This window comes from Neodiprion virginianus, chromosome 3 (genome assembly GCF_021901495.1).
Source record: "Neodiprion virginianus isolate iyNeoVirg1 chromosome 3, iyNeoVirg1.1, whole genome shotgun sequence".
Taxonomy (NCBI): Eukaryota; Metazoa; Arthropoda; class Insecta; order Hymenoptera; family Diprionidae; genus Neodiprion; species Neodiprion virginianus.
In genome coordinates, this window is record NC_060879.1 from 23,031,331 (window position 1) to 23,045,088 (window position 13,758).

The following is a 13,758-nucleotide window of genomic DNA, read 5'->3' on the forward strand; positions in this document are numbered from 1 at the left end:
CGTACGGTCAGTACTAAGGTCGGTGACCGAAAAAACAATTCGTAGCTATATCGGTGTGTTGAGAATATATGTATAGGTATATTAATACACGTATCATAAGGGGTATTCCTTGCGAAGTGCAGACCGGTTTTTGGCCGAGAGTCAGCAAATTCGACGCCCAACTACAATTTTGTTGCTTGATATTACGTAATTGACGATCAGAGCCACCTGCAGTTATTCGGCGAAATACGTATAGTGATTTGGGTTCAAGATATATCACGATCGATGTTTTACTAATAAATTAAAATATATAAAATAGATAATATATGAAATAAATATATAAAATATAAATGTTCGGGAACTATAATTGTACGAGCAAATGAAAAATGCACATCCATACATACGTACAATATTTTGTCTATAAAATAACGAAAACTTAAGATCGACTACTCAATTTGATACACAAAAACGAGCTTTTTCCGTTTATACAGCTTTCCGATTTGTGCCAAAATTTTCAATCACGTACATCTGTAAAAGTATCAAATTTTCGTATTCCGTATCGAAAGGGTTAATTAATTTTCTACAAATTCTCAGTCAGGCTACTTTGAGGTGCGAATTAGAAAATATAGAAATATTTTCAGCTTGGCGTTATATTCGTATATTGTTTTCTTCGATACAGATTGTAATAAAACCAGTAAGTACAAAACGACTGCGGTTCTACAAATTAATATCACGGTGTTAATTATTTTGCTTCAATTATATTTATAGAGTAAAATCATTAAGTTTGCTAATTTTTAATGAATGGTTCCTCATCTTACGCAGATTAAGAAAAATTATTACATTTTCCAAATATACATGACGGTCAAATATGGCTAAATAAATGTTTTGTTAATTAAACTAAATCTAACTTCACTCAACAATCCAAATTATCATTCTAATCACTTTTTTGCTGTGTCAGGTTACACTTTGTGTTGGAAAAAAATTTCTTTTGCTATGTTTGATAAATTCAACAAATCCGTTCTCTGTGACCGCATTCAGGAATTATTAGTTAATTTAAAAACAAACTAATATAACACTCGTGATCAACGCGCACGCTCTACTTTTACAACAATATAACCTTGGCGAATAAATAAATACATATAACGTATACCGAATGCTTCCGGGTGATGTGGAGGTACATAGTTATATAGATACCTGCACTATTATAAATATTGGGTTAAACTGACATTTATTAGAGACATACGCTTTATTAGAGACGAGGCTAATAAATTCTGGCCAACTGTACGTAATATGCTGATTAATGTTGCATCACCTCGAAATTTTTGACGTCAGTCTTTGTATTCTCTACATGTAACCGGAACAAAATAATGTACATTACAATTCAGATCCACACTCGACGTATTCTCTTACACCGTTATTGCAAATAATACTTTGACTGAGTAGCGGCAGGTTGAAAAATTTCACTTCGCTTTCTTCTCGTTTTAAAACCATACCCTCGGCTTCATGGAAAATTTGTCGAAAATTTTCACAAACCCTTGAAGATAATGACGAGGGAAAAAAATTTGAATACCGCACGCAAATAAAATGATCTATTTTTCAAATTAAATGTGAAACAAACGTATATCTTTCGGTACATCTTTAACAGCGATATTTCTTTTGAACTACACGTTATTCAGCTTTGCAAATGTAAAGGGCTCTCCGTATCGCGTAACGGTATGGAAATTTTTTTTTTTTATAAGAGTTCAACTTGCTGAACCCTGGCCAAAACGGGTCCGCTTCACGTGGAATACACCATATATACATGTACAGTGTATACACGTAGTTCTTCACACATTCTACCATTTATGGTTACACTAAGCCTTATACTTGAATTGCACAATGCTTAGACAGTAAACTATACTGGACAAAACGAAACATTCAAGACACGCTTGCCTCAGTGCAAACGATCATTACTCTCCGTTTGATATTGCGGTTTTAAATGTGTTAAGTGAACGTAAAATTATCTAGGTGTTTCTTATTCGATCTGTGCAAGCAGTGCACGCAAGATCACCGATACAGCTTGACTTGTAATTTGTACACATAGAGCCCGGATTAATATGTAAATACATATTTTTTTAATATAAATCATTTTCATTCCGTATTTGGTTTTCTACATAAAGTATGATGTTTGGAACCAGAAAATGCAGTTTCTATTATCCACATTTCGTTCCATGTTTCAGTTTTTTAAGTCTGTGTTATGTGTAAATATTTTTTTATGTTTAACACACATTTATCCGGGCCTTAGTTGTTAAAGAAATCGCAAATTGAGGTCCGGTAAGTTATCGATTTATTCGCGTACCCAAAATTTCGAATAATCGAGCTCCATAAAAAACTTTGAAAAGTAAATGAATCTTTATACAAAGCGATTGAAAAGCACAATATGACGAACTTGAGGGTGAATGTTCTATTGACATTAACATTCGTCCGTTTCCCAAAGATTAGACTAATCGAAAGATTGAGTTTTCAACAAGATTTGACCGACTGAAACGTCAGATTCATATTCTGTTTTGATCCAAATCTTTGCACTCGACTGTGAATAAAAAAAACTTAAATTTTCATACCGATCTTTTATTCCTACGAATAAAGTAATTACGAATCAAACTGTACCAGCGTCCTTGAAACCTACGATAGAAGTTGGATAACTCAAAAATCCTGCAGTTTAAACTGTAATTTAACCGTTTTCATTGCAGATAGAAATTGGGGGAAAAAAAACTAAATGGAAAAAAATAGCGAAAGTATATCAGAGGTTTTTTTTTGTGCACGATCCATTCGTCGTTCCAATCACCCGTCGTTTCCATATTGATAGTGAGCGAGTTGCGCTAGTTATACGGGCTGCATAAGGTTGTGTATTGTTGTTATATCGAACGCGGTTCAACGTAGACGTTAATGTGGGAGTTTTTTGTGAAACTCACCAACGCAACGCCGTTAAACAGGCAACCAAAGCTAGCGTTTTAGGTCTTTACTTCCATTTCTGAAAAGTTTACCCTATCTTACCGACGAATTCCGGGTTAGCTGGCAAGCCAGATTATTTAAATGAAATGTAGATTCCTCCCGTTGCCAATTAATAAAACCAGGAGAATTTCTAAAAATCTTTGAATATTTTGTCCACATTTTTCAACGGCATATCAAGCGTCATCAATTTGTAAAAGCGTTTTTTGAATTACATAGCGTGTAAATGATTAAACTCTCGTATTTAGCCAGTGTTATTCCAATTCGCTTAAATTCGTTTCTAGTACACAACAGTACGCGGATGTTATTTCATTCATGTTCACCATAATTAGCGCAAACGAAATGAATTTCTTAAGTGTTTTCTCCCTTTTTCCAACGTTCGATTCAGACGGCCAGGCAGATTGAACGTCCAAGACGTCCGTAACGTGCCCAATGCAGGCATTGAACTCACCGTGAGGCTCGCAACTCTGTTATAACACACGCTTCGTAACCACTGATCTCTATACCTACTATACAACAGATCAGTGCTTGATACGAGTTATTCCAATGTGATCGTGTGTAATTGAGATCGAGCTTAGACGCCGAGCTAATTAGTGAGCCGTGTTACCGTGTTATGTGTGGGAAACTGAAATCGCCTCGAAAAATTAATGTGTTCGGTTCGCGATTGGCTTTAAAATCGACTATCTATAACATTATATACAGGATTTTTGGCAGCTCCGAAGAGATGTGCTTTCGATTATACGTTCACACGATGTTGGTTACCATTTATAGATTATAATTCACGCCGGTATTACCATACGCATGTAAGTGGTCAATGTTCATCGGAACCCAGCAACGCGAGAACCGGTCTAAGATCATTTTTTTCCTGAACTCACAGTCATCTCTCGCTACGTTATATCCGCAGCTAACAAAGTAATAAAATACCTTTTAATGCGGCGGATGATTAACAGTACCTGCTAGTAAAAAACAGTTTCTTCGAGAGAAAATATTTTGCAGTATTTTGGGACTGCCAACGACATATGCAAATTCTCTCGTCAAGTTGCTTCTGGTTTCAATGTTAGTGCGAAAAGACATAACAGGGACTTTAATTCTTGTAAAGCTTTTGTTAGCTTGATTCTTGTTGCAATAATTATTTAGATGTCGATTAATGGAATTTGTTTGCAATACATGACGCGCACAACGCAAACCGCCGAAAGGAATCGAATAAGTTGAAAAACATCTCGAATATCATTGGAAATATTTGCTTCGATTTTTTGCAACCGATTTTTTCTTCGACTCTGAATCGAGAATCTTGGAGCAAACTGGAGTCACACCCATCTCGGTAAGAAAAAGTGGGGAAACTGGAAACCTGAACGGAGGGGAAAGCGGACTTGAATCCAACGGATTTAACTCGAGCTGCGACTGTAAAATAAGATGTGACCACGTGAAATTTTTTTTTCTCATGTATCTAGATAAAATATTGAAGTCAAGAATAAAAGACAAGAAGCAACGCAATTGCATTGAGCGATAATATAATATTTTATGTGATCGAAAATCCATTTCAACATTTTACCGTACAGCTTTTGCGATTGAAAAATTATTTTTTTAACGTCGACGTACTTTTAAGGAGTTCAGTTCGTAGAAAATAGATGCTTTTTATCCATTTTTTACGAAATAGTAACACATTTAGTATATATTCATAAAATTGTTATATTCGTAAGCAGCTGCGAGGATCTCTTAAAAAAAAAAAGGCATAGAAGGTACTGAAATTACAAGCAAAACCTTATGTATTAATGCTTCATTTTAAATTTCTATAAAACAGCAGAGAAATCCAGTAGATTCCTTTCATTTCACTTTACGATGATCCGTTTAATTTATTCAATAAACTGTTTTCGACAAATCGGATGAGTCGTTTTAATGAGTGACACTTTCGAAAATCAAGATTTCGATCAATTCATCTTTCGCTATTTTATTTCCGCAAGTGTGAAATTTCGATACATCGGCCACTCCAAATATTGACCTTTCCAAGTTTTGACCTCAATTCAATATTCCCGCTAGCCAGTCATCATCAATATCGATGCAATATTGCAAAATTAAATATTCAACAACGCCAACATGGCAAATGAAAATGTCCGGATTAATTCTTTAAACAATAGACGGTCCTTCGAATGAAATCAGCGATCGCAGAGTGTCATCTAAGAAATCTATTAGATTTTTAACCACTTTGCATCGATTTAAAACTATAATCGATCGATACCAAAGCTTTTGCTTCTACAGACCTAACATTGTGATTAATATTGTATTTTCCCACAGTTCTTTGCAGCTAACGAAATAATAAATTTTATAAATACCGGACGTAAAATTATTCGATATATAAAAAAAAAAAATTACAAACAAAAGTATACGTATCGATTTCTGTCCTGCAGCCAACCTCCGCAAATCCAGTTTCATTTCAGCTCTGCAAGAATCTTACAACTTTTGCAGAAACAAAGAGGCCGAGAGAAGAAGTGCAGGTAGTATATATATATATATGTATATGTATACATATATATATATATAAGTACGACTGAAAATAAGCGACCTCCTTGAGATCGGTCCTTGACTCGTTCAACTTGTTTAAGGAGGAGGCGCAGTAATGGCATCTACGCCAACCCGACCGTACCGATATCCTCTACAGTCTGCATATACCGTAGATCTATATACACATCTATATCTATAGTGCGTCTCGCATAACGCCCGCATGCATCTACGTGAACGCGGACATGCCTCCACCATACACATCTTAACCTGTAAATGAATACACTGCAACGCGAATGCAGTACCCTCAGGTTAACCCGGTACTTCGTCGAGTGGTACAAGGATTGCGCGGAGTATAGATTAATAGACCCCACCGACACACGAACATTTATTTACCTCTAGTATAGGCATAACGTGATGTACCATGCACTATGCTCGTGTACTATCCTACGGGCAGTTGATGCTGACGTTACAATCACGGTATTGTATGATTTTACATCCTGATCTTATACCTGCATGGATGAAAAAAAAAGGGTGTATAATGTCGGAAAAACGTTTGGTACATCGTGACGGCGAATTAACAAAAATTTCAATTTTTGCAAACGCGTAACGAATCATTTCAAAGTAAATAGGATTCGGAGTAGCGAGGTTTCGGTTTTTCTATTAATCGTTTTTACAGTTGATCGATTAATCGTTTTTTTTTACGACCAATCGATTAATCGACGGTTTCGATTCATACATCGATTGACCTTCAGAATTATCGTGAGGAAACGATTAATCGATCGATCGGAACCGCGATTAACCAAAATCGTCGATTGATCGAATAATCGGAAAAGCGATTAATCGAAAAACTAGATTAATGGGCGTTGCCAATTAATCGATTAATGACACCGCACCAATCCAGAATATTCGGTAAACTGAACCGAACCGCGGAACGAAAAGTTGAAAACGTTTACTCATTCCCAGCGCAAAGAAAATAATTCTTGAACATCGATCTACGCAATCAAAACCGCCCAAGTCAAGCCTCGTCGTGAAATTATCTACGGAGTTGAAACGAAGTTACAATAGGTACTGGGAGTAATGCAAATCTAAGAAAGAAAATTGTAAGATTAGTCAGAGGAGTGAATAATGATGAGTAAATGTTAGTTGAAACATATGATTGATTTAGTTAAAGTTGTTCAAACAGATATATTTATTTACTGGAACAGAATATTTCGACGTTAGGAAAATTAGCTCTCGTTACAATTGCGGTAAGGTAATTTATATGCTCGGGTAGTTGTAACGCATAACAGACAGTTTTGTGAAATCGCAATAAGCCGATGATCCTTGTATTTTACGAGGTTTGAGTTGAAGCAACGTTAACAGATCGAAATATTGGACAAAATGTATCACTTTTTTGAAATTCTAGAATCACTTTAAAGGGGTCAAGTTTTCAAAATGTGCTTTATTCCAGTCTACCAAAATCCATTCAATCCCAATCCCAGAGTTGCAGAATAAGATTTTTTTCATAAAATTGCATCGTTACATTAACCTTGCGAAATTCGACCCCGTTTTATCATAACACGAATACAGCTGTTTGAAATAACACAACATAAACACAATTTTGATATACAAAAAAAAAACCTGGTACAATACAGTCTCTATATTTCCATATAAGAGTACAATTTCGGAATTAAATATATTTCCGTACTTTTTACGTTAAAAAAAGTAAATGGAACACTACCTATATGCGTTAAGAACTATGAATTTCATCCAATTCGTATCACCTTGCATTCTTTTTTTTTTTTTACCAAAACATAAATAATCCTAACAGTTTTGTACTCTATGTATTACGTCATCACAACTCATAGACAGAATTATCCTCAAGTTATTAAATTCCGCGTATTCAAGATAATCTAAAATTGGTTAATATTTATCATTGCTACATGAATGTCTTTAATCCAACCCACAAAAGTGAGCGAGCCTTGAAAGTAATTTAAACTGAAAAAGGAGTTTCTCTCCGTAAATTTAATTCGATCAATAACGAAAAAAGCAATTGCTACATTCTTGTAATTCAATTCAGAAAAACAAACAGAGGAAAATAATATTTCACCTTCATCGGAATTCGTTTCACTGGATTTTCATTACGGTAGAAAAAATAAAAAAAAAAGTCCAGAGAAAAAACTTATCTCTCAAATCCAACCTATCCTGTCTGAGATTTCGCGTTGAAAGTGCCGCGGAGTGAAAAAAAATAGAGTACGTAAGTCCAACGTATCGAATACACCACACATTAGGTTGTAGCAAAATCAAAGATATACCGTACGGCGTATACCTTAGGCCATTCCACCAACTCACGGCGGATGCCTATAATGGGTAAGGTGAAGAGATCTCCGGACTAACCGCACCTTAATGCTTCACGCGACTCTGAGCTCGCGGCTCCTTCCTCTCTGAGCACCCATAACGGGCATACTCCGTGGATTTCCGGGATAATGTTAACGGAATACATGCAGCATGTATATCGGTACGTATGGCGAAGCTAAAACTGTGCGTTTTTTCCTTACGGCGTAGTGCTTTGGACTTTTACAGAGAGAAGGAGATCTCTCTGGTTCTTTTTCTTTTGCACTTTCTTTCATTCAATGTCCGATGTGACGTATAAATTAGGAATCAATCGGCAACACCGTCTAACAATAAATGAAAAGTAAGGAGAAGAGAAATAACCGTTCAATAAAAATCGGTAGCGGTGTTATTTAAGCCAATGATGGCGAGCCTAAATTAAAAAATAAAAAAAGATGTTTAATATGTGATAGAAATTAATGTGAGCAGACGTCACGTGTTTGATAAAAGGTTTTCTGATTAAAACGTTCCAAATAACGAAACTAATGTTTTTATACTTATAATTCCAATGTTTGCGGCTTATTTTCTTCATACGTCGAAGATATCGAGAGATCGGCAGAAAAAAATTTCACACATAATTATCTCCGGAGTGGTTAAAGTCGGATATGTGCAATTACAGTACAATTACATTTGGATGTTATAACTGTACTATGGAGTAAGATTTCTTGACTGTTTTACAAACGATTTATGGGGATCTAATCGGCGAGTAAAATGAGCCCGAATACATTGAAATACGGCAGAAAAGATCAGAGTTTGATCATTTTTACCGGGCAAGCAAAATTTCAAACTGTATCATATTTTCCAAAGTTTAAAATTGTTTCACGACTCAAGGAGAGAATGTTTAATGTATGATTTAATTACTTGAACAGTATTCCGACGTCCCCGTAACTTGATTTATAATTTTGTTCTTAACGCTTCTGCGTTATGCAATTCGTGTGGCTTCTGTGAAAAAGAAATTATTTCACGATGTTACCGATGGCTAATCGTAAGGTATAAGTCTTGGTCTTACGTAAGACTCTTTTTTTCACCTCAGATTTATTTTCGATGATCCGCTCATCAACCGGATGGTAAAAAATGAAGGTTACATTGCCCGCGCTTCGTACCGCGATTTCCTGTTACTCGTGCTTATGGATCATTCCAGGCTTTAGACTTCTGAAACGCCTCCGAATTTGTTCTCAATTTTTTTATCGAGTAGAAATACATGGAAAAACCACATCCATATGAAATATCGAATTCTTTTGATTCCCCATAAACGAGGTATGAATTTTCGAAATTTCCACAACCTACAAAAATCGACTCGTTTTTTAGACGCTTGCATGGCTCGGAATATCGCAATCGTACAAAACCAAGTGAATTAGGAGAATAAAAAATGCTCGTTGTTACATTTTTGCTGGGGAACGGTTTAAATGATTTGTTACCAAATAAATTTGGTAACTTGAATCCACGTGTGAATTATCATTTTTATACAAAAAAAAAAAAAAAAATGTATTGCGTTCTCGGTTTGTTAAAGACAGAGACAGTGTTCACTTTTTATTTCGCAATCCAATAAAGTCTGAACCCTAGTCGAAACGATAAACGATAAGTTTATAAATTATTGTTCGATCGAAAGTTATGCAACTAATGCCATGGGAATGAAGAAATCAAGGATGTTCGGAGAAGTATACGATGCATATTATAATCATCGTATAAACTGCCCGACGAAATCGGCATCAAGCGAATAAATCACAACGAAAATGAAGAAGAATATTTTCAACGCCGACTTCCGGTATAAGATGTATAACCAACGTAACGTTAATATAGTAAAAATAATTGTATTTACATAAAAAAAAAAAAAAAATCGCGAAAAAGCTGCATTTTAGAATAAATTCCGTCTTCCGTAACATCGCCAATCGTAAAGTGAATTCATGCAATAGCTGACAACTTGAATGCTTGCATAAGCGAGTGTCGTCTATAGACTTGTATCGTTGGTAACATTCTGACATTTGATCATGGCTCTGAAGTAAAAAAAAAAAAAAACATTAGCTGTTCAAGATATTTAGGTACAGACAGTGATGTTTTTTCTCTAATCTCTTTTAATAATAATAATCTTTTCTCTAACACAAGTGTAAAATATAATAAAGTTTTCCATGCAGAGATCCTATACTTCCGTTGCACATTTGTGCAGACAGGCATACTATCTGCATTATTTTACAGGCTATGGTTGAGCAATGCAAGATCGGAGAAGCTCGCGGCATACAAAACGGGTTTTTTCGCGCGCATATCATTCGAAAGGAGACGCGTGACGTCATCGGAACCTTGCCAAAAGTCTCGCACAACTATACCTGTATCCTATACACTTTATACGCCTAGCGATACGTAACTTCTGATTTATACGCAACTGAACAAAAGAATCTTACATACGCGGAGTTATTTACTTCACACAACTCCATCACGTAAAGTCGTTCAGTTTGAATAAATTTTATTATCTTCCAGAATTTTCATTCTATGTAAAATTACCGTTGGACAAAATACACAGACTTGAGGAAAAAAAAAGGGAAAGGAATATTAGCTAGAATCGAACCGCAAATTTTCAAGAGATTTGAAGTTTCTGACGTTATAAGTGCAACGATGCGTTTTCATGAAAAATTTTTACGTAAAAACTTTAGAAGGGTCCAAAATTCATCGAACTATGTGAATATACAACGCAACAAAAGATGTTTATACTGCACAAACTCAACAGAATTATTGTATATTATACAGTGCGATACAGTGATTTTTTTTTTTTTTTTTTAATAATATTTCGTTACGTTAATGTTACTATAAATTGAAACCCGTGGGATTTTGTTATACTTGACAATGAGTAAAATTTCGTTCTGGCTCGTGATGTTAAGGTTTTCAATTTCACGTAAAAATTCCATTACTAATATCATCTCGAAAGCATCCAACCGTATAACTGTACGAGTAGTGAATTTATGCTTGCCAAGAGGTGAAACTATAATTGCTAATAACTAATAATGTGCCACGATAAATAACAATCCAGTTTGCATGTAAATAATCGCTTGTTACATGAACGCTGAACGAATGAACGCGATTCATTAACGCACCTAATTAAGCAATTGATCCATCGGACTCGTTACATCTTCAGCGTAATTGAAAACTAAACACTTTTCTGCGGTAAAATGATGAGCGTTAAAAAGTAGTTGCTTGCGTTACCTCGTGCTGCGTCGCGGTTATCCGAAAAAGCAATCAGTAGATTTTTCTTTTATCTTGTACATTTAATTGCAATTCGCTAATCTTGCTCTCATCTGCAGCGACCGGAGACCGCGTATATCCTTGAAGATCCATCAATCGAACTTGGTCACTCTCGCACTAATTGCACCACACACATCCGTCCATTTTCTTCGTTAGCATTTATCGTTAGTTTCGCCTCTTTTTTAATTGTCTTTCTTCGTTTGTTTACTTCCGTTTTTTTTTGTTGTTGTTGTCATTATCCATTTCTTTACGAATTGTCCGCTCATTCCATCTTCAACTCATACCGCCATTCTACGCGTTTCATTATTCATCATCGGTTTCAAAATACCGAACTTTATCACTGCGTCTTTATCAATTGATCAGCCGCCCGGGATGATTTTTGATTGTAATTTATAGTATACGTTGTAAGTATTTTTAAACTCCATGTTATCGCACTGATGCACTGACACTCACTTTTACTCGCTTAGTTTCGGTAACTTATAGTCCTCTGTGTATCCGTATATATGTTGCGTAAATATTTGTGTGTGTGTGTGTATGTGTTTTGCGAAGAGGTAATTATATGTACAAATTAAATGACAATGCGCGTGTGTGTGTGTACATGTTTTTTTTTTTTTTTTTGTTTATTTGCTCGTGTTTGCGTAAGGAGTTATACTTGTAGGCACAAGCCGACTGAACCCGAAAGAAAGTGACTTCAATGCTAGACCGTTCGGTATTACAGAGTTTTCATTGTAGGAAAAAATTTGTAATATTCAAAAGAACCTATACCGCTACCGGCGGCTGTTTGTATTCGACGAAAAATGACAAGATTATGAAATGGGGGAAAAAAAAAAAGAATAACACCTGCGTTCTCCCCTCACTAATCCCGCTGCATTGCGAGACCACCTTATGTTCCCCTTTTTACAAAACCCTGCGTACGGTGTTTCCATTATAACCATACTACATATAAGTCAACGAGAGGCGACGGATGTGAGGAAAAAGACTGTGCTGACAAATACTTGTTGCACGTTTTCATTTAGATTGATAATCAAGTCACGGTTATACGTGTAACGATTCGATATTGTCGCATTGTGCCCACAAAAGTCGTTACCTTGAATTAGTAGAAAAAACTTACCCGTTCCCATGGCTGAGCGCAGCCTCTTTCCTGCACGTTTTTGTTTAAGATTATCCAGCCAAGTTTGAAGATCGTGTTTCGTATCACTAGCACGAAAACGATCCTCTTCGTCCAGTCGGAAGACCGCGGACGGACTGTTGCTTCAAAGGAACTTTTAGAGAGCCTTCACCAGAGACAAGACGACGTCACCGCGGACCTGGATTTCGATTGGACGACGAGTTTCACTGTCTTTTTTTCGCTCTCTCTCCCTCTCTAGATCAACGCTCTCTCTCTCCCTTTCACACCTACAGACGTTGCCGTTGACGGTTTCTCGGGGCGGGCCTCGTTGCTTGCGATGTGGTGAATTCCGAGTCCTCATCGTCAGTTCCTACCGTTCAACATTGAAACGCATGTATAATGACTTTAGATAGGTTCGTGTAGACATACGCTAGAAATTTATCTTCGTTTCTGGTATGCGTGGAAACAAGTGTTTAGAGGCGCCGCTTCAAATTCAACTTTCAAAATCTCCTCGTTACATAGATACGTCGACATTAATCGGAATCACTTTGCAGTACTTTTTAGTGTGAAACTAAAACTTTGAAGTGATTATTTCGATACGTCGACTTTTTTGATGATAAGGTACGGATACAGTATAAATGAGCATACGTGGAAGTAGAAAATTTTCGCCACCTTTAGAAATTGCTCTATCAGAACCGAAAAATACCAAATAAAAAATTAGCGCCGCGGAATTTGCAACATTTTCCAATGATGCTGATAAATTACGGCTACGATCAATATTAGATTAAAGAAGTTATTAAATATATACAAGCTATTACGTTGATCACTTCAGCAATTAGAGGATGATATATCGTTTTCCATTCAGGGAAAAATTGGTTCATCTTGATTATAATCGTTGTATGTATTGTGGGGTATTCAAAAATTATGTGGCGCCTATTAGCCAGGTGATTCTCCGCGGCCCGAGATCAACGAATCACCCCCATATATGGCTAGGCAAAATTGACTTTCACCCAAATTTCTAAATTTAAATAGGGTGAACATTAGTTACTGTCGCGGAAGATTCCACTCGTTGAGTAAAACAAGAGACTCAAAAAAATCCTAGGTAGATATACCTAGATTTCTGTAATTTTACCTACATCACCGAATTGCGTCACTGACTGGTTATTTCCTTTTCTATCCAACTTTCCTCCATCACCCGAGTTGTACTTAAAATTAACACTTGAGCGATTTTTATCTTGCTCTATGTTGCGCTGGGATGAAAAAAAAATTAGGGATGGGCGATGCTTTTCGATCCATCGCATCGATCGATTTTTTTTTTTTTGTACCTATCGACTATTTTTAGTCAATGTTTTCCAATTTCCATCAAATGGATTTTCGATATATTTTACCGAACATTGCATCGAAGGAAAAATGCTCCACTGTTTACGTTCTGCTTCTAGATTTATTCAACACACAAAAAATGTGAAAATTATATTTAAAGTACTAATGAGCAGAAATATACATAAACAGATTTTTTTTACATATGTAGTAAAATTAATACTTTATTTCGATTAATTGATGATATACCGATTGGTAAATGAATA

The 13,758-nt window shown here is 35.9% G+C and overlaps 1 protein-coding gene across 2 annotated transcripts in view; it reads right to left on the bottom strand.

Moving 5' to 3' along the window:
* Positions 1-12,306, bottom strand: part of LOC124300621 (uncharacterized) — a 131,839-nt gene extending 119,533 nt beyond the window's left edge. For both annotated transcript variants that reach the window (XM_046754912.1, XM_046754911.1), the window contains exon 1: positions 12,179-12,306. In XM_046754912.1, the coding sequence (XP_046610868.1) occupies positions 12,179-12,188 (10 nt within the window). In that variant the 5' untranslated portion in view covers positions 12,189-12,306. The remainder of the gene's footprint in view (positions 1-12,178) is intronic.
* Positions 12,307-13,758: the final 1,452 nt, after the last annotated feature.